Raw genomic sequence first — 26328 nt, 5'->3', positions numbered from 1 at the left:
CCCGCCACCATGCTGGGCTAATTTTTGTATTTTTAGTAGAGACGGGGTTTCACCATGTAAGCCAGGCTGGTCTCAAACTGCTGACCTCAAGTGATCCACCCACCTCGGCCTCCCAAAATGCTGGGATTACATGCGTGAGCCACTGCACCTGGCCAGAGTGATGATATATCATCATCTTGGTAAAGACTCACTATCAGGCTGGGTATGGTGGCTTATGCTTGGAATCCCAGCACTTTGGGAGGCTGAGGTGGGAGGAGAGTTTGAGCCCAGGAATTCCTTCAAGACCAGACTGGGCAAAAGAGTGAGACTCGCCTCTACCATAATTAAAAATTTAAAAATATCATAAGGATGTTGATTCACTACAAGTCGATACATATATTCTTGGCTGGGCGTGGTGGCTCATGCCTGTAATCCCAGCACTTTGGGAGCCTGAGGCAGGCAGATCACCTGAGGTCAGGACTTCGAGACCAGCTTGGCCAACATGGTGAAATCCCATCTCTACTAAAAATACAAAAATTAGTCGGGCATGGTGGCAGGTGCCTGTAATCCCAGCTACTTGGGAGGCTGAGGCAGGAGAATCACTTGAGGCCAGGATGTGGAGGTTGCTGTAAGCCGTGATCGCGCCACTGCACTCCAGCTTGGGTGACAGAGTGAAACTTTGTCTCAAACAAGCAAACAAATGAAAAAACCCAAGTTTTTATATATATCATAAATATATAATGGAATTCCAATATGTGTATGCATTTGGGTGTTTTACTTGAAAAGCTGATTCTACATTTATATGGAAGAGTAAAAGGCCAAAAAATAGCACATAATAACTCCTGAATAAGTTAGGAGAACTTGCTCTACCACATATTAAAACTTATAAACCTTCAGTAATTAAGATAGTGTGTCATTGGTCTGGAGGGAGTATTTAAACAGACTGATGGAACTACAGGGTCTAGAAACAGTCAAATATATATGGAAACTTGACTAATGGAAAAGTAGGAATTGTAGAACAGTGGCTAAAGGACAGACTATCCAGTGTATTGTGTTAGGACAAATAGTTATTCATACGAAAAAAATTACATTGGCTCCCAACTTCACACACACACAGAATCAATTGTGGTTGAATTAAAGACCAATGCAAAAGACAAAATACTTAGAAGAAAATATAGGAGGGTCAGGCACCACCGCTCATGCCTGTAATCCTAGCACTTTGGGAGGCCAAGGCAGGAGGATTGCTTTGAGGCCAAGAGTTCAAGACCAACCTGGCTAAGAGAGCAAGACCCTGTCTCTTTAAAAAAAAAAAAGAATATGATTTAGAGGGAGAAACAGATCTCTTAAGATACAAAAATTATTTACTATAGATAAAACTATTGATATATATATATATTTTAAATTTTACTTTAAGTTCTGGGATACATGTGCAGAACGTGCAGGTTTGTTACATAGGTATACATGTGCCATGGTGGTTTGCTGCACCTATTAACCCATCATCTAGGTTTTAAGCCCCACATGCATTAGGTATTTGTCCTGATGCTCTCCCTCCCCTTGCCCCCAACAGGCCCTGGTGTGTGATGTTCCCCTCCCTGTGTCCATGTGTTCTCATTGTTCAATTCCCACGTATGAGTGAGAACATAGGGTGTTTGGTTTTCTGCTCCTGTATTAGTTTGCTGAGAATGATGGCTCCCAGCTTCATCCATGTTCCCGCAAAGGACATGAACTCATTCTTTGTTATGGCTGAAAAACTACTGATATTTTTGACTGCATTAAAATGGGCTTCTGTTTCTCAAAACACTTTAAAGACAGTGAACAGACAAGTTTCAAACTGGGAGAAAATATTGGCAGCTACAGAACTGTCAAAGAATAGTAAGATATGTGAAGAAACCCTACAAATAAGAAGTAATAATCCAACAGAAAAAGGGGCAAAAGCCTGGATGAGGAGGCTGACACCTGTAATCCCAGCACTTTGGGAAGCTGAGGCAGGTGGATCACTTGAGGTCCGGAGTTGGAGACCAGCCTAGCCAACATGATGAAAGCCTGTCTGTACTAAAAATACAAAAATTAGCCGGGCATGGTGGCAGGCGCCTGTAGTCCCAGCTACTCAGGAGGCTGAAGCAGGAGAATTGCTTGAACGCGGGAGGCAGAGATTGCAGTGAGCCAAGATCGCACCACTGCACTCCAGTCTTGGCGACAGAGCGAGACTCTGTCTCATAAATAAATAAATAAATAAATAAATAAATAAATAAATAAAATAAAGGGGCAAAAGATAAGACAAACATTTCACAGAAAAAAGAAAACTTAAATGGCCCAGAAACATATAAAGAGTCTAAACCTTATTAATAATCAGGAAAATGTAAATCAGAAGCACAGCTAGATGCCAATTTAATACCCACCAGATTGGCAAACATTAAAGATTTGGTCAGCATCAAGTGGCAAGGATATGGAGTAATGGAGACTAAAATTTTCTGCTGGTAGGAGTTTCCAAAGTGTCACAGCCACTTTGGAAAATAGGTTTGATTGATGCTATGAAGCAGGAACTATCAGATCTTTTAAATAATATATCTAGCAGAGTGTTAAGGGCTTTGATTTTTTTCATCATGCATATAGAAGAAAAGTGCACAGTCCTCTTCTGATCTTTTCTTTCCTTCCTCTCTCCCTCCCTCCCTCCCTTTCTTTCTTTTTTCTTTTTTCTGGAGATGGAGTCTCACTCTGTTGCCCAGGCTGGAGTGCAGTAGTGCGATCTCCGCTCACTGCAACCTCCACCTTGTGGGTTCAAGCAATTCTGCAGCCTCAGCCTCCTGAGTAGCTGGGACTACAGGCGTGCGCCACCACGCCCGGCTGTTTTTTGTATTTTTTGTTAGAGACAGGGTTTCACCATGTTTGCCTGGCTGGTCTCAAACTCCTAACCTCGTGACCCATCCTCCTTGGCCTCTCAAAGTGCTGGGATTACAGGCATGAGCCACTGCACCTAGCATGATCTGTATTTCAAGTATGTATAACTTTTAGGAATATGAAGATGTCATTTACAACACTATAACCAAGACAGCAAATTATCAAGACAAGTAGGCAAATAGAGGTTCTTTTTGGAGATTATTTTCGCATGGTGGTTCTTTGCACAAATATTTTTATTTATCCATTTAATTTATTTCCTAGAGTTGTAGGAGTCTAACAAGACCCTATCGCTCAGAGCTGCAAATAATAATGAATATTCACATACATATCCACTCTTCATAGACCAAGATAGTTTTGTTTTTGAAAGTTCTTAACCAAATCGATCAGATTCTTTAAACTACTTTTGTGATGCTGAGTGTTATCTTTCCCAGTGGCTGCGTGGGAGTTGGGCACCAGTTTTGATCTCTTTGACTCTTTTAGTTAATTATAAAAAAATTTTTAAGGTCAGGCTCTAGAATTTCATTCTACGACATTAGAAAAGAATAACTAGCTTGTGGCGCTGTTTGATTAGAAGATGGAGAGAGGGCTGAGTAAGGCTTCATTTAATGAAAGTATAATGTCTTTTTTTTATACTTTAATAAAATTAAACGTGCACTCTCCTTACAATCGACCAATCCCATGTCTAGAGAAATCATTACATCTGCAGCAGGAGATATGCATGATAATGTTCATAGGAGCGTTGATCATAATAGCAATAAAAACTGGCAACAGTCCAAATACCCGTTAGAGGTAGAATGTGTGCATAAAATTGTGCTGTATTTATCCAACAGAATACCATACAGGCGGGGCGCGGTGGCTCACGCCTGTAATCCCAGCACTTTGGGAGGCCGAGGCAGGTGGATTACCTGAGTTCAGGAGTTCAGGACCAGCCTGACCAAAATGGTGAAATCCCGTCTCTACTAAAACTACAGAAATTAGCCAGGTGTGGTAGCGTGCGCCTATAATCCCAGCTACTCGGGAGGCTGAGATGGGAGAATTGCTTGAACCTGGGAGGCGGAGGTTGCAGTGAGCTGAAGTCCTGCCACTGCACTCCAGCCTGGGCAATGAGAGCAAAACTCTGTCTCAAAAAACAAACAAACAAAAAACCACTATACAGCAGTGAAAATGAATGAACTACAACTATACATATAATATGCATGAATTATAAAAATATAAAAATTTAAAAAATAACTGAAATTTATGATTCCATTTCTATGAAGTTCAAAATAGGCAAAACCAAATCATACAGTATTGTCCAGGGATGCATATGTAGGCAGCAAAGGAACGATTACACAAAACTAGGATTGTGGTTACCCTTCCAGTGGGGGGAAGAGGAAGTGGCTGGGGAAGCCTATATGTGCTGCTGATGTTCTATTTTTTACGCTGAATGGTTGTTCAGGGAGGTGTTCATTTTATCACTTTTTAAATTGTACATATACTGACCAGGCACAGTGGCTCATTCCTGTAATCCCAGCCCTTTGGGAGGCTGAGGCGGGCGGATCACCTGAGGTCAGGAGTTCGAGACCAGTTTGGCCAATATGGTGAAACCCCATCTCTACTAAAAAAAAAACAAAATTAGCTGGGTGTGGTAGCACGTGCCTGTAATCCCAGCTACCCGGGAGGCTGAGGCAGGAGGATTGCTTGAACCCAGGGGGCGGAGGTTGCAGTGAGCCAAGATCGCGCCATTGCACTCCAGACTGGGCGACAGAGTGAGACTCCGTCTTAAATAAATAAATAAACCAACCAACCAACATATACATTCTCTTGCATACATATTTCACAAGGCATTATTTGTTTATTTATAGAGACAGGCACAAATTCAGGTGAGCTTGTAGACTGGGAGATTGCCTAGATTGTCTCTGTTTTCACTGAAGTGTAAAGCGAGGTTCTCAGCTGAAATGTGCGGGGAACGTGTGGGAGAGGTGAAGACGGAAGCTATGAGTGTCATCCAGGAGAGCAGGCTGACAAGGGACTGTAGGAAACCGTGGCGTGGTGTCATGTGCCCATGTGAGGTCTGTGGACAGGATCAGTAAACTGTAATCAGTCAGCCTAGTCGTGTGGTTTTTCTTCAGCAACATTCAGCTCATCAGGCTCAGATGCAGAGAGGTCCCAGAACAGTACAGGGTTTGCCAGGCTATTAAAATGGAGAAAGGGGCATAGACCTGGAGGGTACTGAGAAGGAAGTGATTGAATTATTGGCCATGGAATTTAGGCTGAGTGAAAAGAGAAACGAAGATGGGAGGGAGGTGATGTTGGGATTGATGGATTTGGGATCTTGATAAGTTGAAGACTTTTGGAATGTAGGGTAGTAGCGTGAGCTGGGAAGTTCATGGTTAGCGATGCTTAAAATTAAGATTTTTAGAAGTGGTTTAGAACGTTACTAGTGATGGGCCGGGCGCAGTGGCTCATGCCTGTAATCCCAGCATTTTGGGAGGCTGAGGCAGGCGGATCACCTGAGGTCAGGAGTTCAAGACCAGCCTGACTGACATGGTGAAAACCTGTCTCTACTAAATATACAAAAATTAGCCGGGCATAGTGGCGGGTGCCTGTAATCCCAGCTACTAGAGAGGCTGAGGCAGGGGAATCGCTTCAACCTTGGAGGCAGAGGTTGCAGTGAGCCGAGATCGCGCCATTGCACTCCAGCCTGGGCGACAGAGCAAGACTCCGTCTCAAAAAAAAAAAAAAAAAAAAAAAAAAAAGTTACTAGTGATGAAAAGTTGAAGGCTTCAAAGAATGGCTGACATGAGATCAAGACATTGAATGGTTCTCAGCTGAGGTCAGGACTGCTGATCTCCTGGGGGATGAAATGTGGGGCGAGTGCACAAGGACATGGGATGTTGCAGACTGTGGAGGGGGTAAAAGGCTGGTAACGTGCAGGGAGGGTGCAGAGATGCCATTAGGGTCATACTGTAGAGGATTGCCTATCACAAGAATTGTCCTGCCCCAAATGACAGAGCCCCAGTTAAGAAACACCAGGCTAGGGTATTGGACAGATCCCCTGCGTGAACGTGAAGTGGAGAGTGACGACAGGGAAATGCTGGAGAGAAAGTCTAAGCAGGAAGAGGAACAATGAAGGGGAGTAGCTGGCAGAACTGGCTGGCACAGGTTTCACTGGAGCTGGAGGTTTTGAAGGGAAGAGGAGAAATCATTTTGAAGCAGCAGTTGGGAGATGGAGGGTACACTTAGGGAGAGAGATTCTCAAGGGACAGCCAGGTTTCGGGTAAAGCAGAAAGGTCAAGAAATATTTGAAAAAATGGAGTCTATTGGGTCATTTGCCTGTCACAGATTGAGAGTTCCAGAGGGCACATTGGAAAGGAGGGGACAGTAAGGATGAATAGGGGTGCCAGCCAGATAAGGGCACGTGGAGAGTTGTTGGGGGTGAGTCTGGGGACGGATGGCCTGGGGGGCTTGAGCTTTCAGTGATGACTCATGTGAACAGGAGCGCCTGAAGCGCCTGCCCCTGGCGGTCTCTCACAGGAGGTTGGATCTCATTTGGACAATTGTCCAGAATCCTTAGTGCATGGACCAGGGGCTTCTAGGTAACTACTCCCTGTAGCAACACCAGAGGGTTCAAGTTCATGGTTCATGTTTATTGGGGTGGGTATTCCTTGAATAATTTATATAGCTTGAGTCAAACCCAGTAAAAATTTAGAAAGTCTTACTGTACCTCTACTGAATTTTGGAGGGGAGTCACCTAGCAGGTCCTTCAAATATTCACATGTCCAGGCTGTCTGAGATTAACTCATCCAGGAACCATGCAGAACTGAGTCTTATGAAATTCAGCAGTGCTTCTTAAACATGAATGTACTCATGAATCACCTGGGGATTTTGCTAAAATGCCAATTCTCATTTAGTAGGCCTGGGGTGGGCAGATTTGCCATTTCAGAGAAGTATATGCTTGCATGGAAAGAAGAGATGCTTTAGAATTGTCTGAGTTCAAATATGGGCCTTCCCTATGCCATCTGTGTGGTCTTGGGCTAAACATCTCTCAACTGTCTTTGTGTAAAGCAGGAATGATGTCATAGGCTGTTGTGAGAATTAAATAATGTGTGTAGTACTCAGCATGGGCCCAAGCGCGAAGCAGAGGTAAAGATTTTCTTTTTTCTTTTTTTTGTCTTGTCCTCAAAACCCACAAAGTGACCTTCTGTGGATCCTCAACTGCTTGCCAGGGGGTAATGCCAGGGTATTTCTGTGGCACCCACTCACTGATCCTGGCAGAGGGAGAGGAAGGCATGAAAGTTTTCCTCAGTCTTTGTTTATACCTGAGTCTTGTGGCCTGGCTCCCATACATCTTATTCTGGTTTTTTGATCTGAAAATCCCAGCCCCACTGAAGTGGATATTCACTGGCCACGTAGACCGAGAGCGCTAGGTAGACCAAATTGCTTTTCTTAGTCTGATTTGTTCTTCACTCCCCTATCAAATGCATCTTCTTCTTCAGTGGAGTAAAGCAGGCCTCGTTCACTCCACTCCATTCAAATGCATCTTCTTCAGTGGAGTAAAGCAGGCCTCGTTCACGCCACTCCACTTCAAGGAGTCTCATGGGTGGGGCTTCAGACGTACCTGAAGCTGCCCAGGTATAAATCCCACAGATCACCTAGAAGTTTGGGGTGTGAAGGAAACAGTCTGGTAGCCAGTGGCTTTGGCAGAACCAGGCAGCTGTTCCTAAGGGAGGGGGTCAGGTGTCAGGGAAGCGCTCAAAGATGGGGGTTCTACTCCAGCCCTCACCAGCATGGGACTGGTTCATTCTCTACTGGGACCATGACACCTTCCCAGATCAGGGCAGGGCCCCAGAATACGGATGGGCTCATCTACTCTCAGGAGAACGAATGCCTCCCTGAGTGTGGCAAGAGGAGGCTCTTCTTTCCTTCCCCTCTTGGCTTTGACAGGAAGGAACGACCAAGGGGCAGGTATGAGAGGCCTCAGCAATGCTCTGGGCTTTGAATCCATAAGGAAGTAAGTAGCTGTCTGCCACTGATTTACTTCCTGGAAAGTATAGCAAGAAGCTGTTAACCTTTATTAGCACTGACTTCTGCACAGTTATTATAGAACAAGGTCAATATCTGGGTGATCAGAACTTCAGGGGCAGGTAATGAAAAACACACAACAAAAGACCATTGTCCTCCAGATACTTGGCCTTCTTTCTCCAAGCAAGATCCCAAAGTTGCTTTACCAGATTTGAATTTGTAACCTCCTTGTTATAGTCTATGAGGAACCTGTGTTAGCCTGGGGGAAGGGCTCCCCTTTGCTTCTTGTTCTGGAGGCCAGAACAAATAAGTTGTACATAGATGATTCTTGCTTAGAGTGGACAGGCATTGACAGGTCACAAAAGGCTGGTATTCATTTATTTAACAATAGTTAATTCAAGAGAAATTTTTGAATTAGTAGAGGAAAATATTGCTCCACAGTGTGCAAAAAGGCCAGTGGAGGAGAAAGGGGAAGGGGCAGGTTGGAGGTGCCAAGCATTGGAGAACAGGTCCGCAGGAAATGAGCTCATTCTCTCAGGTTCCTGCTTGCTTTGCTGCTTCGAGACAAGGGACGGTGTGTGCGTATGTCTGGGCTATTCTTCTGCAGGTCTGTTCCCTGCACTCCGGGGGAGGAATCCGTTCTAGCTTGCCCCTCTGCCTCCATTCCCCAGAAGCCAGGGCTGGCACCCCTACTTGTGAGCAGGTGTGGCTATGCTCTGACAGCTAAGGCACTGGCCCACAGATCTGCGCACAACAGGAATGCAGGTGAGTAAAGGTCCATGTGCGTGTGAGGAAGACAGGATGGAGGGGCTGGCCGTCATGTTCCTGCCAAACACACGGGATCCTTGGGTTTTAAAACTACACCTCCCCCCTGCCCAACACAAACACACAACAGTTATAATCTCAGTCAGAAAGCACTATAAAACATTTCTTATAAAAGTATTTTTTAATAAATCAATGTATTTCAATGCTGTAACATGATAGCTCAATGCTATATCAAGGTAGCAAAAGTGAAGATTCCTGGTATTTTGATATAAACACTATGAATGACAGTACACTTGCATTCAACTTCACAAGAAATTATCTTCAGGTCCATGAAGATTCTCTGACAGCTGTTAACACCTTTCAAACAGTAAAGATGTACATGTATTGAAAGAGAAGACAATGAAAGCCTACTAACTGAGCTCTGCTCTAAGCCACACTGAAGAGAAAGAGATACAATGGTTGTATGGCTAGCTTGCTGAACAAAATCTAAATCTTTTAAAGAAAATACAGCATATATCAAAGTTACAGAGTATCTTACAGAAATGGAGTCATAAGGAGACACACAGATTAGAACCCTGAAGCAGTGAATGTGTTTCTACCCGTTTTGTGATGGAAAGAAGCCATGGATATCAAGTCCTGCAGCTGTCTGTGGTGTTGTATCTCCTCATACACACAATGCTACCAATGGACTAAAACCAGAATTCCCTGCTCTGTACAAATGCTGGTGATGGGTAACTTGCTCTATTGCTGTGGGTCAGAGCAACAGCTGGCTGGATTCAGGCATCAGGACGAGGCTAAGATCATACACCACTGCCTTCTACACTCCTACAGAGTCACACTTTCCAAAGCTGATGCTCCCCTTGTAAGGGTTTAAAAAAAAACCCCCAAGGGTATTTAAAGCAAACAGCAGAAACCAGAAGCTTCTGACCCTCTAACATGTATTATTGTCCAACCCACCATGAGAAGTATGTTCACCTGGTTACAACAAAGAGACTCCGTATCATATGTATATTAATGACCAGATTGTTCATACAGGATTTTTCTTAACAGATTATCAGGTTGAGAATGATTCTTTTTCTCCAAGGGCAAGAAAAAGCTGGCTAAATGCTAGTTAATTAAATTAATTCTCAATAATTTTGAACTGTAGAGAAGAACCTGACTTGAATGAGATTTTCTAAAGGAAGACATTTATTTCTCAACCTCAGGTATAATTAGATTATAAGGAATCTCATGTCCAGAATTTTATCTGCTGATTGTTAGTATGGTAATTGGCCTTAGGACACTATTTTTACTAGAACCCTTTACATTATTTTTAAACTCCAAATGCTGCAGATGAAAGTAAATGCAACAGGCCGGGCGCGGTGGCTCACGCTTGTAATCCCAGCACTTTGGGAGGCCGAGGCGGGCGGATCATGAGGTCAGGAGATCGAGACCACGGTGAAACCCCGTCTCTACTAAAAATACAAAAAAAAATTAGCCGGGCGTGGTGGCAAGTGCCTGTAGTCCCAGCTACTCGGAGAGGCTGAGGCAGAAGAATGGCGTGAACCCGGGAGGCGGAGCTTGCAGTGAGCCGAGATCGCGCCACTGCACTCCAGCCTGGGCGACAGAGCGAGACTCCGTCTTAAAAAAAAAAAAAAAAAAAAAGTAAATACAACAAAATAACAATCAATCAAATCACTTGTGTGCTGACTTGCTGGATTCTGTTTAAGCACAGATGGGATGTTCCTGATATTCACCAAGAAGTGTCTAACTAATGGCTACTGTGTGTGTCAGCAGCCCAGGTTTAAATCACATATACTTGAATGAATTAGAAAAAACTGCACTCCTCACATTATTAAAAATATTACAAGCAAACGGTATCCAAGGCTTTGTACTAACCTGGGTTTGGGGACAGGACTCTTTTTAGTGAACAAGTCACTGCTAGAGCCTTAGTGTTTTGCCCTCATTTTTAGACCTGAACCAAGTCGACATCTCATTAAGTTCATATATTCCTTTCTTCTGTCAAACCTCTTGAAACAAGCGTTCTGCCCCTAAAGAACTGAGAGTAATTTGTAAAGGCTTTCCTCTCTGGAAACAGAACAGTCAAAAGCATAAATTAGGTTAAGTGGCTTCACTGTCCTCAGGCCAATGTCTATAACCCAAGGTTTATTTTCCCTATGAACAGGGTGTGCTTATGCTGATAAAATGAACCAAAATCAGCTTATGGAAAAGTTAAAAATATAGTTTACTGAAAGATTATGTAACCCCACACAGAGCAGTAGCAAACAATCCAATCTAAAAGTTTAAATAAATGTCAATAACTTTAAAACTAACTATGTTTTATATATATATAAAGCTGAAGTCACTGCCTTGGATAATTTTACACTACATCCAATATTTTACGTAGGACATTCATTCTTAAGGCAGAAAAATTGAATTTGACATGTAATGACTTGGTTCTTACTTCCAAGGGTCAAACTAGGAGTAGACTGGAGCAGACAGATTCCTTGCTAACAAGGATTTATCTGTGGTGACAATTTCATTCTTAGAGTATGTTACGTAAGAGACATACATTTGAGAGAACATATAAATATGAATCTTAAGACACACAAATATGACTTTTTAACGACCGGGCAATGAGACTAGGCATTCTATTATGATGTGAAATGACTCCCATGACCAACGCCGACATGGTACATAAAGAGTATAAAATATCAAAGAACTACTTTTTTGGGGTAGACGTTAGATTCTAGTTTTCAAGGTTTAGTATAAAAGGTAGCCTGAATAGTTAAAAGCAGTTGAATATCAACTCACTGCTACTTGGAAGGCTACCACTTAGGATATTCCCACACCATCAAAATCCTGTGCAAGGAGGAAATACGTGTGTATTAAAATAAAAATGAAGCCCCTCCCCCAATGCATGTGCAACACACTTGTCAGTTACTACCAAGAATACCTTGAACGAAAAACAGCTAAACTATAGAATGAGTGGCATCAAAGTCAGAGACGTAGGAACAGACCACCCCGCCTAGGTGGACGGATATTTGGGATGAAAGCAGGTGTTCCATGGACACCTGGGGAGATGTGCTACTCAGAGTGGAAGGGGGTGTGAAGAGGAACTGGACCCAGGGTTCCAAGCCCTCAGGGCTCTGTGCTCCTTCACCTCAGGCCCGTCTGATTCTCTGCATCCTGGTGCCAACAACTTTAACAAAACAAACACAAATCTAAAAGACCATTCTTAAGCAGGTGATGGTAACTATAACTGTTTAAGTACCTTTTTGTGTGCCTATTTATGCCACAGATCTGGCAATTGTCAGAAGTATACAAAGATTACCTGCCTAATTTTTGAAGACATGAAGATTTTCTTCTTTTACGGTGGCAGGAGTCCATGCAAGGTTTGTAAACGGCGACACAAAATACTGTAAACATAACTTAACAGAGCTTGTATAAAACAGAAGAAGTAAATCCAGATTTCCGAGTGGATAAAAAACAGAGGGCAGCTTCTTACAAAGTTCTCCCTCCTGCGCCAAGTGATTTTTTTTTTTTGATTACAAATATAATCCTGAGCTGAAAAACTGGGATTTGGGGGAGAGCCATCTTTGCATACAAAATATCTAAAGGATGCTTCTCTGTTTACTTTTCTCTAGTGATATTCGACTGCCAGAGACAGTTCTGAATGTGTGACTTTGGAGACATTTATAGTTTAGTGTGGCGCCCGGGTCTGGAGCCTGCTGCAGTGCTTGCCACGGAAGCGGATGCGGCAGCATCCTCTGCTTCCTCCAGTTCATCCTGGAGCTCTTGGCTGACACTAGACTGCAGGGCTGCAGGCGTGAGCCACTCCTTCGGGAGGCAACTCTGTAGAAAGGGTATACAGGAGCTGAAGTAGGCGAGTCGATTGATCCAGCGAGGAATCTCTTTCCCACAAAGAATCTACAGAAGAGAAAGAGTTCTGTATTAGGTAAGAGAGGTTAAGATTACCTGGTCCACTGCCAGGGAGCGGAGGGTGGGAGGAGGGGGACGGCGTACAGAGAAGCCACGGCAGACTAGCCTTCAGTGGTGTTACTCCAGGCTTTTGATAACAAGCAGCTCTTTACTCAGGACCTGGGGTCCCTACTGTTGGCTCCATTCCTTCCTTTCTAAAGAACCTTGTTAAGTTGCTTACTTTTCATATCTGTGGAATCAAGCTAATTTCACTTGGCTCCTTTCTTTGATATCTGCAACTGCTGTGAGACACACTGAAAAGTGCTTTGAACACACAGAAGATGCTTGTTAATACAATATATTATTAGAGTAACAGAAGCCCCAGGCAATTGGAAGAGTCAATCTTAGATATTTTCCTATTTGTGAATTCTTCTTTTTCACAGATTCTTTTCGACTTTCCCCTTTCCTCCAGTGTCTATCACTCCATTTTTCCTGGTCTGCATTTTACCCCTTTACTTCTCTCCCTGACCCACTTGTTTCAAGGAGCTCATCCTGGTCCAGAAAAAACAGCCTGGGTGTGGTAAGAGTGTCTCAAAGAAAAAAAAAAAGTGTGGGCCAGGCGCGGTGGCTCACACCTGTAATACCAGCACTTTGGGAGGCTGAGGCCAGCAGATTACGAGGTCAGGAGTTCGAGACCAGCCTGGCCATCATGGTGAAACCTCATCTCTACTAAAAATACAAAAAATTAGCCAGGCATGGTGGTGCACACCTGTATTCCCAGATACTCGGGAGGCTGGGGCAGGAGAATTGCCTGAACCCGGGAGGTGGAGGTTGCAGTGAGCCGAGATCACGCCACTGCACTCCAGCCTAGGCAACAGAGACTCCGTCACACACACACACACACCCAGTTTTCCCAAAGACCTAGCTCTGTGACTCCTCTGCAGAAGCAGGCCTAGAGTCAGACAAGGCATGGAAGCCTGGCCACGCTTCAGTCTCAAGGCACTACAGGGTACAAACAGGTGCCAGGAGGAATCCCTGCCCGCTGCTGATCTGCTGCTTCTATAGTTGCCCACTTCCTGTCCTTAGGACTCTTGAACCCTTCCCCCCCCCGCTGCTATTTCAAATAGTAAGAACTGGGTCTATTCTGTGCCCCTAACTTTATTCTTTATTATTCTCTTTCTCTTGTGCAGACAATGGACTGGGCTGCCGTTCATGCCCCACTGCCACTTTGTTGTTTTTGCCTCCAATTATACCAAAGATTATGATCGTGTGATCTCAGGGGACCATCTTAGATATCTGCATATCTTAGGTAATAACTTTGGAAAGAGGTTTCAAAGTACCTTATGTCTAAAAATTAGCTAAAATTTAATAAGCTGGCACCTATAATTATACGTGTACCTTTTCTCCCTAAAAGTTTAGCCGTACCTCTTAATGGTTATTACATTTATTTTAAATAGTATGTCTCTGTCTTAACTATAGGGAAAGTGAGATGGTCTTACTTGAGGGAAGGTGGCATGTGCTAACCACTTTTGATTACCAAGCACCTATCACATTGCCTGGGAGTACAGAGAGGTAGACCCTTAAAAATATTTGGGCTGGGCGCGGTGGCTCATACCTGTAATCCCAGCACTTTGGGAGGCCGAGGCGGGCAGATCACGAGGTCAGGAGATTGAGACCATCCTGGCTAACACGGTGAAACCCTGTCTCTACTAAAAATACAAAAAATTAGCTAGGTGTGGTGGCGGGCACTGTAGTTCCAGCTACTCAGGAGGCTAAGGCAGGAGAATGGCGTGAATCTGGGAGGCGGAGGTTGCAGGGAGCAGAGATCATGCCACTGCACTCTAGCCTGGGCGACAGAGCGAGATTCCGTCTCAAAAAAAAAAAAAAAATTGAAGAATGTGTACATGAGGCCAGGCATGGTGGCTCATGCCTGTAATCTCTGTACTTTGGAAGTCCAAGGCAGGAGGATTATTTGAGGCCAGGAGTTCAAGACCACCCTGGGCAACATAGTAAGATCTTGTTTACACACACACACAAATTTGCTGGGTATGGTGGTGTGTGCCTGTAGCCTCAGCTACTCGGGAGGCTAGGGCAGGGGGGTTGCTCGGGCCCAGGAGGCTGAAGCTGCGGAGAACCAAGAGTGTGTCACTGCACTACAGCCTGGATGACACAGTGAGATTCCATCTCAAAAACAAAACAAATAAAAAAGAATGTATATCAACTACATCTGCTCTTAAAAACGCTGCCAAACAGGCCGGGCAGGTGAGGTAGTATCTTACGCCTGTAATCCCAGCACTTTGGGAGGCAGAGGTGGGTGGATCACTTGAGGTCAGCAGTTCGAGACCAGCCTGGCCAACAGTGAAACCTCATCTCCACTAAAAATACAAAAATTAGCCAGGTGTGGTGGCACACACCTGTAATCACAGCTACTCAGGAGGCTGAGGCAGGAGAATCGCTTGAACCCAGGAGGCAGAGGTTGCAGTGAGCCGAGATCATGCCACTGCACTCAAGCCTGGGTGACAGAGCAAGACTTCGTCTCACCAAAAAAAAAAACAAAAAAAACAAAAAAAAAACGCTGGCAAATATTACATTGTACTTTACACCTGAGACATATTTAGGGCTATCTGCCTATTTAGAGGTTAACCATGTAAGTCATGACTAAGACTATTTAATGTGATAGTGACTGTTGCCTATTCAGCCATTTCCCTCATTCTCCTTCCCAAGTCCTAATTTCATTCAGTAATCTACCCTCCTCCATATATCCATGTGCTACAGGTGAAGCTGACTTCATTCCAACCCCTGAGGGTGTGGCTTGATTAGCCTACAACAGAGCCCTATCTGTCGCCACTTGGTTTTGTAGATAGTTTTACTGAAACACAGCCGTGTCTATTGGTTTATGTATCGCCTATGCCTCTTAGGCTACAATAGCAGAGGCAGAGTTGGGACTATGAGTAGTCCACAAGCCTAAAATATTACCTGGCTGTTTCAAATGAAAGTGTACCAATCCCTGGTCAAGCCAATTATTTATTTTTTGAGATGGAGTCTTGGTCTGTTACTGAGGCTGGAGTGCAGTGGCGTGATCTGGGCTTGCTGCAACCCCCACCCTCCTGGGTTCAAAGCGATTCTCTTGCCTCAGCCTCCCAAGTAGCTGGGATCATAGGTATGCACCACCACACCTGGCTAATTTTTTTTATTTTTAGTAGAGACGGGGTTTCACCATGTTGGCCAGGCTGTCTCAAACTCCTGACCTCAGGTGATCCGCCTGCCTCAGCCTCCCAAAGTGTCGGGATTACAGGCGTGAGCCACCATGCCCGGCCAAGCTAATGTTTTTAAAACTTTGAGTCATGACCCATTAGTAGGTCATTTAGCATTGCTACCTGAATTTTTAAAACGAAACAGATTGTAGGTAGCGAGGTAACCATGACACATCTTAGTTACGTGCCTGTGTGTGTGTAACTGGGTCACAATGCAAAATGTATTTCTTAGGTGGCTAGTGATCAAATAGTATTTGGTTTATATAGCAAAATGAAATTTTGCATTTAAGCTCCAATCCAGCAATCCCTCTTCTAGAAAATCAAGCATACAGATATAGTGGTAAAAATAAAAAGATGTATGTATGTACAGGGTTATTCATTACAACACTTTTTGTAACAGCAAAAGACTAAAAATAACCAAATGCCATTAACAGGTTGAATAAATTATGGTACATCCACACAAGGAAGACTATTCAGCTAAAAAAAGAAGTGAGGAATATTTCTATATACTGCTACAGAATGTACTCCAGGATATACTATTAGTGAAAAAAGCAAAATGGAGAAAAGCGTGTATAGGATGCTCCCAAAATATAATAGTGGAACAGGCAGAGAATAAAATTTATAGACATTCCCATTCCAAAAGGGAGAAAATAGAAGGAAGAAAGGAGTTACTAGTCCCAAACAATTTTGGAACCCAACAAGGCAACGTCCATTAGGTTTCAGGGCCTGGGAATAATCTTCTATGGCCCTTGGCTCTGCCATCTGGAGATTCTATCCTTTGAGTCATCCTTTTTCTCCAGCCAATTACCTGCCTGTAGAATTTTGACAGTCCAAGCATCTTCTTTAATTTTGTCCCCTCTCTGTCTCTTTCAGTCCAAGATGGCAGTGTTTCTGCTAATATATCATTCTCAAAACATTGTGGATCTCTTGCGTATGTCATGGGATCGACTCCATTAGAAAAGATGTTCCTCCACAGATCTTTCCTGAATAATCCCATCTCCATTCTTGGTTTCTGTTGAGATGGTTGAGATGATCCACGAGTCACATATTTAATTTCTTCAGCAGTTAAAGAAAAAAAAAAAAAAAAAAAGGTGGTCCAGTCATACCCTTGGCTTTCTCTGTAGCATCCTTTCCTAATAGTGAAGCTCCTAATTTCAGCATCTTTTGCAATCTAGATAGGCTGAAAAAAATGTTGATTCCTTCTTGTGCTTTAACAGTTCTTCCCTCTATTGTTCTTCTCACATTTTATTATAAGCAACAAGGCAGGCTGCACCTTCTATACTTTGCTTGGAAATCTCCTCAGCTAAATATCATAACTCCACAGAAATAAATTCCGATTAACTGTAAAACACATGAATTTTACTGTATCTATTAAGTCACAATCTAAAGATGAAAGAACGACAAAAAACCTTAACTTTCTAGTACTCATATTGGTGGTGGTTATGGTTAACACTATTATTCTACAGCTGTTTTAGGTACAGAGGAGTAAAACAAATGAGCAATTATGTTTCTTGTTGCTGACAATTTAGATTTTTGACATGGGATAGATAAAATGTAGCTATATCATTGATGAGGTTAAGTAAAAATGCTGTAGCCCAAATGTGTAGTAGGAACGTCACTATGAACCTGTAAAAAAGTCCTAGTTTCATCTACTGGGGGGGGGGTGGGGGGGGTGAGGAGCTAAAAACAATGATCAATTCAGTAGTCGTGAGCAACCTTAATGCCCAGATTAAAGTTTCTAAATATTTGCTATTAGAAGGAAACAGTTCTGAGGTAGAAAATATGTAGATGAGCCTGGAATATCTTGTCATACCAGATAACAGAAGGCTGTAGAAGATTATTAGGGACAAATCAAAAGACTTATGAGCCAACTTGAAGAGGCTCCCATGCATCAAAGATGGGACAAAAACAGTCATTACACTGATCTGAAACATAAAATACTTTTAAATCTGGGGAGGAGATATTCACGATGCTAAATTTTCAAAACAAAAAACATTTTGCGGGGAGAAAAAAACCACTTAGACAATACTAGGGAACTGTGTCAGGGATGCCCAAGACCCAGTTTTTCCACCTCCAGATTTGATGATTTTAGAGGACTCACAGGACATAGCATATAGCTGTATTCACAGGTATGACTTATCACAGCGAAAGGATATGAAACAAAATTGGCAAGCGAAAAGGTGCATGGGGTAAAGTTTAGAGGAAAACAGGTTTCCACTCCAGCCTGAAAACTTAGTTTGAGTTTTTGTTTCAGAAGGACTACCTGAAGACAGTCAGTTCCATGTTGGTCCATGACATCAGGTTATCAGCCTCACGACTGTGGATGACATCTGGAGGTGTTCCGTGTGGGAAGTGCAGGAGCTGAGGTCACTCCCTGCTCTCATAGGTTTGAGCACAGGCTCAGCAGGCTGTTTGAATTCAAAGTGCTTGCAGCATCTTAAAAAGGTAGCATGGAAGTTTTTCTTTAGGAAGAGGGGAAAGGCATCTTTGAAAAACAAAGATGATCAGTCTTTGCCTCCTTTGAGATTCCCTAGGTGCCAAGGTTTGTTTTTTGTTGTTGTTACAAAATCAGTATGTCCCATTTAGCAGTCATAGCTTCACATTTAAAAAATTGTCCTCTACTCTCATCCAGACCTTTTGTCTGGAAGGGATATATTAAAGAAGGACAAAAGTTTTCACAGAATTTTTTTTTTTTTTTGAGACAGAGTCTCGCTCTGTTGCTAGGCTGGGGTGCAGTGGCACAATCTCGGCTCCCTGCAACCTCCCCCTCCTGGGTTCAAGGAATTCTCCTGCCTCAGCCTCCCGAGTAGCTGGGACTACAGGCCTGCACCACCACGCCTGGCTAATTTTTGTATTTTCAGTAGAGATGGGGTTTCACGATGTTGGGCCAGGATGGTCTCGATCTCTTGACCTCGTGATCCACCTGCCTGAGCCTCCTAAAGTGTTGGGATTACAGGCACGAGCCACTGCACCCGGCTGCAAAATATTTGTATATAACGTAACCAGAAAGACATGCCATTTTCAGAACTGGTCAGAATTAAATCCTGAATTTTCAAAATACTTCAAAATGGTTTCAGAGAGCCACTCACTGCTTTCCTCCTGATCATTCATTTAGTAAGTGGCCTATAGCATCATTCCATTTCTGGAGACAGGTGCATTTAGTAATCAAACTGCCTTACTAAGGTCTGTGCACCAGTAGAAAGGTAGCAGAGTAGCAGCAAACTGTTAAGTCCACTGTTGCAAACGGCAGCTAGTCCAGAAGTCCCAAGTAAACACAGTGAAACTTTCCCCAGAGAGGTGGAGAGTGAGATGGGTAGGCACAGGGGTCACAGTCCTAGTGATATGCTTTCCCCTCAACATGTAGCTTTTGTCAATAATCACAAGTTAGGAATGTAATCAGTCCCTGTATGAGAAATACAGAACAGATCAGCAGTTTGACTTCGTATGGTCCCACCAGAGAAGCCAGTTCCCATGGACACCTGTGATAATCCACGTAGTTCCGTCAACATCCATGTTTTTACAGTGAAGAGCCCCACAGAGGGGTATCCTAAATCTGCCTTGATCCCCAAGGAGAAGTCTTGTTCCCTGAGCCTGTATCTCTTTCAGTTTAACACAGCTTGTGCTAAGACTGAAATAGTGTGTAGGAGACAATGTCAAGTTTTAGCTCAAGTGTCAAGTCCAAGCAATTAGGATCTATGAATTCAGGATTCCAAAATATGCCAGAGACTTTTCTTTGGCAGCGGTAAAGCTGAGATGCTGAAGGGCCAGTCATGTTTCCAAGGCCAAGCAAAAAGCAAAGCTTTCCTAAGTGCTTTCTAAGACCCACTCAAAATTATGCACCTCAGGCTAGAAAATCACCAGCCTCTAGGGTCAGACATCTGATTTTATATGAGCTCACTTGCAATTAAAAACTGCTTTAAAAACGTTTAAAAGTGTGTGTCTTCCTTTTTCCAGAGGCTCCAATGGGCAAAAATCATAGTAAATATCATCAGCTGTGAGACATATTTTGCTTTCAACAAAGGATTTAAATTTCCATCTATCCTACAGCAGCAAAAAGCAAGGAAGTTGTGTCCCACTAACTTTTTCTTTGCAGCATTGCCTTATTGAGCTAATCCCTCTAGCATCTGCGACATTATAAGCATAAAACATTTTACGTCAACTTCTATCATATATCCATAGATGTGATAACTGCAAAATACAAGGCCATTAACCACCTCCCCCCGCTGCCCCACCCCGGCCCGGCACCTTCCTCACTGCAGATGTATTCAACCCCATGCAGTAAATTTAGCAAAAGGTTTAATATTACAGTTGCGGAGGAGACCCTATCTGGAATGGGGTTGAGGGCGTGCAGACAGACTAACAACTGAAGGATGTCCCCTGCCCTGTTTTACTTTGCTCCAGCCCTGAGAACTGATTCAACCTTTTTTCCTCCTACTTGTGAGGAAACAGTGCCATAAACGTTTAACATTTTTGGCCCAACCAAAGCTCATCTTTGGGAATTTTTGGGCCTTTTTTCTTTCTTCCGGGAGGAGAGAACAAAAACTGAAGGTATTACCTGGGCTACACTTCTTTTTTCTCCTCACTGTAACCAGCATGGCCAAAAGTAGCCAGGTGATCTAGTGAGTCAGTTCTCCTGGAGTTGGATCTATCATCTGAAATTCGACAGGTAACTTCTACCTTTCGTAACAGGCAACAGCTCAGCTGCTGTTTCATATCATGGATAACTCCACAGCCATCCAGACATCAAAGGTTTACCATACCTCCACCCATTTCATCCTTTCTTTTCTCAGTCCTTTTTGAGACAGAGGCTCCCTCTGTCACCCAGGCTGGAGTGCAGTGGCACGATCTCGGCTCATTGCAACCTCCGCCTCCTGAGTAGCTGGGATTACAGGTGTGTGCCACCACACCAGGCTAATTTTTTATATTTTTGGTAGAGACGGGGTTTCACCAAGTTGGCCAGGTTGGTCTCAAACTCCTGACCTCAAGTGATCCGCCCGCCTCAACTTCCCAAGTGCTGGGATTACAGGCGTGAGGCACTGTGCCTCGCCAGTCCTTTTGTCATATTTCTGTGAGTCAAAGGTCTCCACAACCGCCCCGTTTTGGTGATTTGCTAGGACTCAGGAATCAGCATAGCATCCTCATGACTATGACTTACTACAACAAAAAGACACAAAACAAAATCAGCAAAAGGAAAATGTGCGTGGGGCAAAGTCCAGAGGAAAGCACAAGCTTCAAGGATCCTCTCCTAGTAGAGTCAGGTAGGATGTGCACGCTTAATCCCCCCAGCAATGGTCTGTGACAACATATGTGAAATGTCTACCAGGGAATTTCATTACAGACTCAGTACCTGAGACTTTTATTGGGGGCTGGTCATGCAGGCGTCCTCTGCCAAAATCCGAGTCCCAGAGGGAAAGCAGGTTTTTAGCATAAACCAAGTAAGTTGTACAAACAGGTTAGGCAAAGGGAGCCACTCTTCTCAGTTCTAGGAATGATGAGAACCTTACAGAAGTCCAAGCTCGTAGATGCCAGCTCAGGGCCAATCCTGCAGGCAGGCCTTTCTAAGGACAGCAGTTTTAGGCCTATGATGTTAGTTAACTCTTCTGTACAGGAACCAACTTGTTTTTTGAAAACAAGGGGGAAAAAAAAGCATCTATCTTGCCCTATCACCCAGGCTGGAGTGCAGTGGTACCATCTTGGTTCACTGCAACCTCTGCCTCCTGGGCTTCAGCCATCCTCCCACCTCAGCCTCCCAAGCAGCTGGGACTACAGGCACATACCACCATGCCTGGCTAATTTTTGTATTTTTTTGTAGATGGGGTTTTGCCATGTTGCCCAAGCTGGTCTTGAACTTGCGTGCTCAAGCAACCTACCCGCCTCAGCCTCCCAAAGTGCTGGGATTACAGGCGTGAGCCACTGTGCCCAGCTATCTTGCCTTTTCTATGGGGAATGTATCTCAGGGTGACCAGCTGTATGAACTTTTGTTTAGATTTGGATTCAAACTAACTGCTAAAAAATTATGACAATTGGGGAAATCTGAACGTTGTTTATTTGGATAATATTAAGAAATGTTAATTTGTGGAGTGATAACATAATTTTTGGAGTTAATTTTAGGAGTGATGACATAATGTGGTTATGTTAAAAATAATCTTTATCTTTTAGAGATACAGAGTGAAATATTTATAATTGAAATTAGGCCAGGTGCGATGGCTCATGCAGGTAATCCCAGGATTTTGGGAGGCTGAGGTGGGAGGACTGCTTGAGTCCAGGAGTTCCAGACCAGCCTGGGCAATATAATGCAACTCCATCTTCACAAAAAAAATACAAAAGCTGTACATAGTGGCAGGTGCCTGTAGCTCCAGCTACCTGGGACGCTGAGGCAGGAGGATCACTTGTGCCTGAGTTCCAAGCTGCAATGAACTATGATCACACCACTGCACCCCAGCCTGGGCAACAGCAAGACCCTGTCTCTAAATGAAATCTGGGATTTGTTTCAAAACAATTTGGGGCTGGAGTGGTATCTAAGTGACAGTTATATAGGGGCTCATTATATTATTCTACTTTTATATGTTTTGAATTTTCTACTGAAAATATTAATTTTACTTATTTTTTTGAGACAGAGTTTTGCTCTTGTTGCCCAGGATGGAGTGCAACAGCACCATCTCTGTTCACTGCAACCTCTGCCTCCTGGGTTCAAGCGATTCTCCTGCCTCAGCCTCCTGAGTAGCTGGGATTACAGGTGCCTGCCACCATGCCCAGCTAATTTTTTTATTTTTAGTTAGAGACAAGGTTTCAACATGTTGGCCAGGATGGTCTTGATCTCTTGACCTTGTGATCCCCCCACCTCGGCCTCCGAAAGTGCTGGGATTACAGGTGTGAGCCACCATGCCTGGCCGAAAATATTAATTTTAAAAAGACATTTAGATTAGACGAGTGGCATTTAGTAATGGTAATGCCAGTCCTTTTGCTAGTGACTGGTTCACAATTAGGCATCTGACACAATTCTGGCTGTAAAACATGGCTGCTTTTGGAAGGGTAGGGAAAAGGGAGTTCCAGAAAGAGTTTCACTGTTTCCAAAGGGAGAGAGACATAGTCTTCCTCTGGTTGTTGTGCTAAAATTGTTACCTCTATCTGAAAACCATAAAGGGAGCTGGCCTGCTGGTAGGGCCAACATCCCAAGGATGGCAGCTTAGTGAAATGAATAAAGACCTTACATCCCTATGACACTCACAGTTGAGACACTGACCACATTGGAATGGAGCCTGCCTTATTCTGGACTTGTTTTGTAAGGTAACGTTTCCTCAATGTTTAAGCCAATTAGCACCCAATTCGAAGGGACCTATCTTGCAGAGTAGAGGCTGGCAAACTTTTTCTGTTAAAGGTCAAACAATAAATATTTTGGGCTTTATAGGCCATAAATGTTTGCTGCAACTACTCAACTCTGCCACTGCAGCCGGAAAGCAGTCAAGGAAACAGGTAAATAAGCATGGCTATGTTTTAATAAAACTTAATGAATCTCTCTGGTCTTAGCCGCAGAAGCAAGGTCACGAAGGCGGCAACATCGTTTGGAAAGCATCGCAATAAGATGCACACGTGCCACTGCTGTGGCTCTAAGGCCTACCACCTTCAGAAGTTGACCTGTGGCAAGTGTGGCTACCCCGCCAAGCGCAAGAGAAAGTATAACTGCAGTGCCAAGGCTAAAAGACAAAATACCACCGGGACTGGGGACTGGTCGAATGAGGCACCTAAAAATTGTAGACCGCAGATTCAGGCACAGATTCCGTGAAGGAACAACACCTAAACCCAAGAGGGCAGCTGCTGCAGCATCCAGTTCATCTGAAGAATTTCAACGATTAGTAATGCAATAAATGTTCTGGTTTAAAAAAAAACTTTATGAATACTGAAGTTTGAACTTTACATAATTTATACATGTCACCATATAGTACTCTTTTGGCTTTTTTCAATCCTTAGAAAGAATGTAAAAACCATTTCGGCCTGCAGGCTGTACAAGGACAAATGACACGCTGGTGTTGGTTCAAAGGTCAAGCTATAGTAGTTTGCTAATCCCTGCTGTAGAGGAAGCATCGGAACTGATAACATTATGGTGTTAAATGATAATTCTTAGAATTTTTAAGAACAATATTAACAGAAAAGTACATATATCAACAATCAATTATTAATATAGTGATGATTTTGCTTATTTGCAACTGGTTATATGACGTACGTCTCCACATTATGTTGTCAAAGATATAAAAGCATACCAGTTTTACTTTTCATTAGAGTGCCTAATATCAATTTGCTTGTCCTCGTTATATGGGAGTTGCATCTATCATTTCAAATTCCAAAGGTAGCTTTTACATTTCACAAGAGGCAAGAGCTGATATTTCCATTTAATGGAATATATACCATATTTTATTAAAATAGCTCCTTATCTCTCACTATCCAGAATTCTAGTTCCAGCACTGCCACTAACAGGCTAGGTAACCTTGGGTCAAGTCACTTAACTTCTGGGTCTCCCAGCTTAACAATTCAGTACTAGGCCAGGCGCCGTGGCTCACGCCTGTAATCCCAGCACTTTGGGAAGCTGAGGCAGGTGGATCACTTGAGGTCGGGAGTTCGAGACCAGCCTGACCAACATGGAGAAACCCTGCCTCTACTAAAAATACAAAATTAGCCGGGCGTGGTGGCGCATGCCTATAGTCCCAGCTACTCGGGAGGCTGAGGCAGGAGTATCGCTTGAACCTGGGAGGCAGAGGTTGTGGTGAGCCGAGATGGTGCCACTGCACTCCAGCCTGGGCAACAAAGAGCAAAACTCCATCTAAAAAAAAAAAAAAAAAAAAAAAGAACAAACAATTCAGCACTCATATGGGGAAAAGCATAAAAACTGTGGCCTACAAAGATGGCTCCAGGGACATCTAGAATTGCTCTTTGGGCCCCAAATGGGACATGGTTTTGGGGTTGGACCAGGGCTGATGGGGTGGTATAGATGCTCAATAACGTTCTTAATGTTTTTGAAGGACAGAATAAATTAGAACCAGAGGAAGTAATGATAAAATATAATAAGCACTGGAGTAAGAAGTCAGGTCTAGTCTGAATTCTCCATGACAATCTTTGATAAGTCATTTTCCCAATTGGGGTCTGTTTCCTTGTCTGGAAAATAAGAGTGGATTAGGATGTTGTCTATTTCTCCACCAATTTTAGCACTCAATAGATCTTTGAAAGCATTCCATACAAATGTAATGTCTGGGGTCAAGAAAGCTCAGAACTACCTTCCCCCTTGCCTGAAAATTGACTAGGTCACTTCTATGGTACTGATGCATCCGCTAGACTAGAGGTGTTTCTTGAACTTTTATGTTTGTATGAGTCATCTGGGGATCTTGTTAAAATGAAGATTTGCATTCAGTATATCTCTGGTGGGGCAGAGATAATACATATCTCACAAATTTCTAGGAGATGCTGATGCTGCTGGTCCATGAAACACACTTTGAGTAGCACGGTAACAGTCTGTAAGAGTTGTTTGAAAACTGTATTGTAGAAGCCATGAGGGAAGTAAAAAGGGCCAAGGAACTGAGCACTTCTGCAGAGGTCACTGAAATAGCAGCTCGTTTTCTCCCTTACACCCTTCACAATTTCTGTGGTACCTAGATGCTGCCACAGCAACCATCTGCTAAGAATCAGAAAGCTGGGAAGCTGTTTCAAGTGCCAATTCTCTAGATCTTATTTTATAATCTTTTTAATTTCTTTCCTCCATTTTCTTTTTATGGTTCTTTAATTTTGACCTAGTTTTGATCTTCTGCTTGGGATTCAAGAATTGAGAAGGCAAGTAAGTGCCTATGTGTTATGTTAGCAGAAGAAAATTTCAAGATGGAAGACACGAATTACTTATTAATAAGAGCCAGAAAAAAAAACTCAGCAAAGGAGAAACCTTAGTGGCTAAGAAGCAGAAGTGTCTAGGCATTTACTTTTTTAAAGTGAAAGTTTCAGGTTATAATAAAATAGAGTAAGAAGGGACCATTATTTGTACTTACTCTCTACCTACTGCAAAGTAATGAATAGAATTACCATTTAAAACTGTGCGGACTCTCAAGTTACCAACTCTGGAAAGGTCATTCATACAAGATTGAAATACAATACCATATTTCATACAACACAAAAAATCAGAAAAGAAATGAATCAAGATCGAATATAGTGGGATATCAAGTATAGTGGGATAGCAAATATTTATTTGAAGAACTTTTAGGATAAAATTTAGTTTACCTCTGATAAAGCTGAAGAAAAATGATTGCAGTTTTTATGCATTAAATGATAAGCATTGCCTTTGTATTCTTTTCCCAGTTCTTCTACAATTTTTTCTATATCATCTTCTAGGAAGTCTGTGCTCCCTAAAACAACAGCTTCTCTTAAAGAACAAAAAGAAAAAAAAGAGAAAGAAAAATAAGGACATAGTTGTGTCAAATATTTATAAAAAGCATGTTTAAAATACTTGCTTATTTCCAGGAATATTATGATTGACATAACAAATCAGGGTTAC

The 26328-nt window shown here is 43.0% G+C and overlaps 1 protein-coding gene across 2 annotated transcripts in view; it reads right to left on the bottom strand.

The window, feature by feature from the left end:
* Positions 1-8808: 8808 nt before the first annotated feature.
* Positions 8809-26328, bottom strand: part of DESI2 (desumoylating isopeptidase 2) — a 57479-nt gene continuing 39959 nt past the window's right edge. The window contains exons 4-5 of one of the 2 annotated variants that reach the window (XM_055233584.2): positions 26055-26196; positions 8809-12555 (exon numbers count right to left, since the gene is read on the bottom strand). In XM_055233584.2, coding sequence (XP_055089559.1) covers positions 12322-12555; positions 26055-26196 — 376 coding nt within the window. In that variant the 3' untranslated portion in view covers positions 8809-12321. The remainder of the gene's footprint in view (positions 12556-26054; positions 26197-26328) is intronic. The other variant, XM_063613555.1, reaches the window with a different exon arrangement.

Source organism: Symphalangus syndactylus, chromosome 19, assembly GCF_028878055.3.
Source record: "Symphalangus syndactylus isolate Jambi chromosome 19, NHGRI_mSymSyn1-v2.1_pri, whole genome shotgun sequence".
NCBI classification, from domain to species: Eukaryota; Metazoa; Chordata; class Mammalia; order Primates; family Hylobatidae; genus Symphalangus; species Symphalangus syndactylus.
This window is presented reverse-complemented; position numbering and strand designations above follow the sequence as displayed.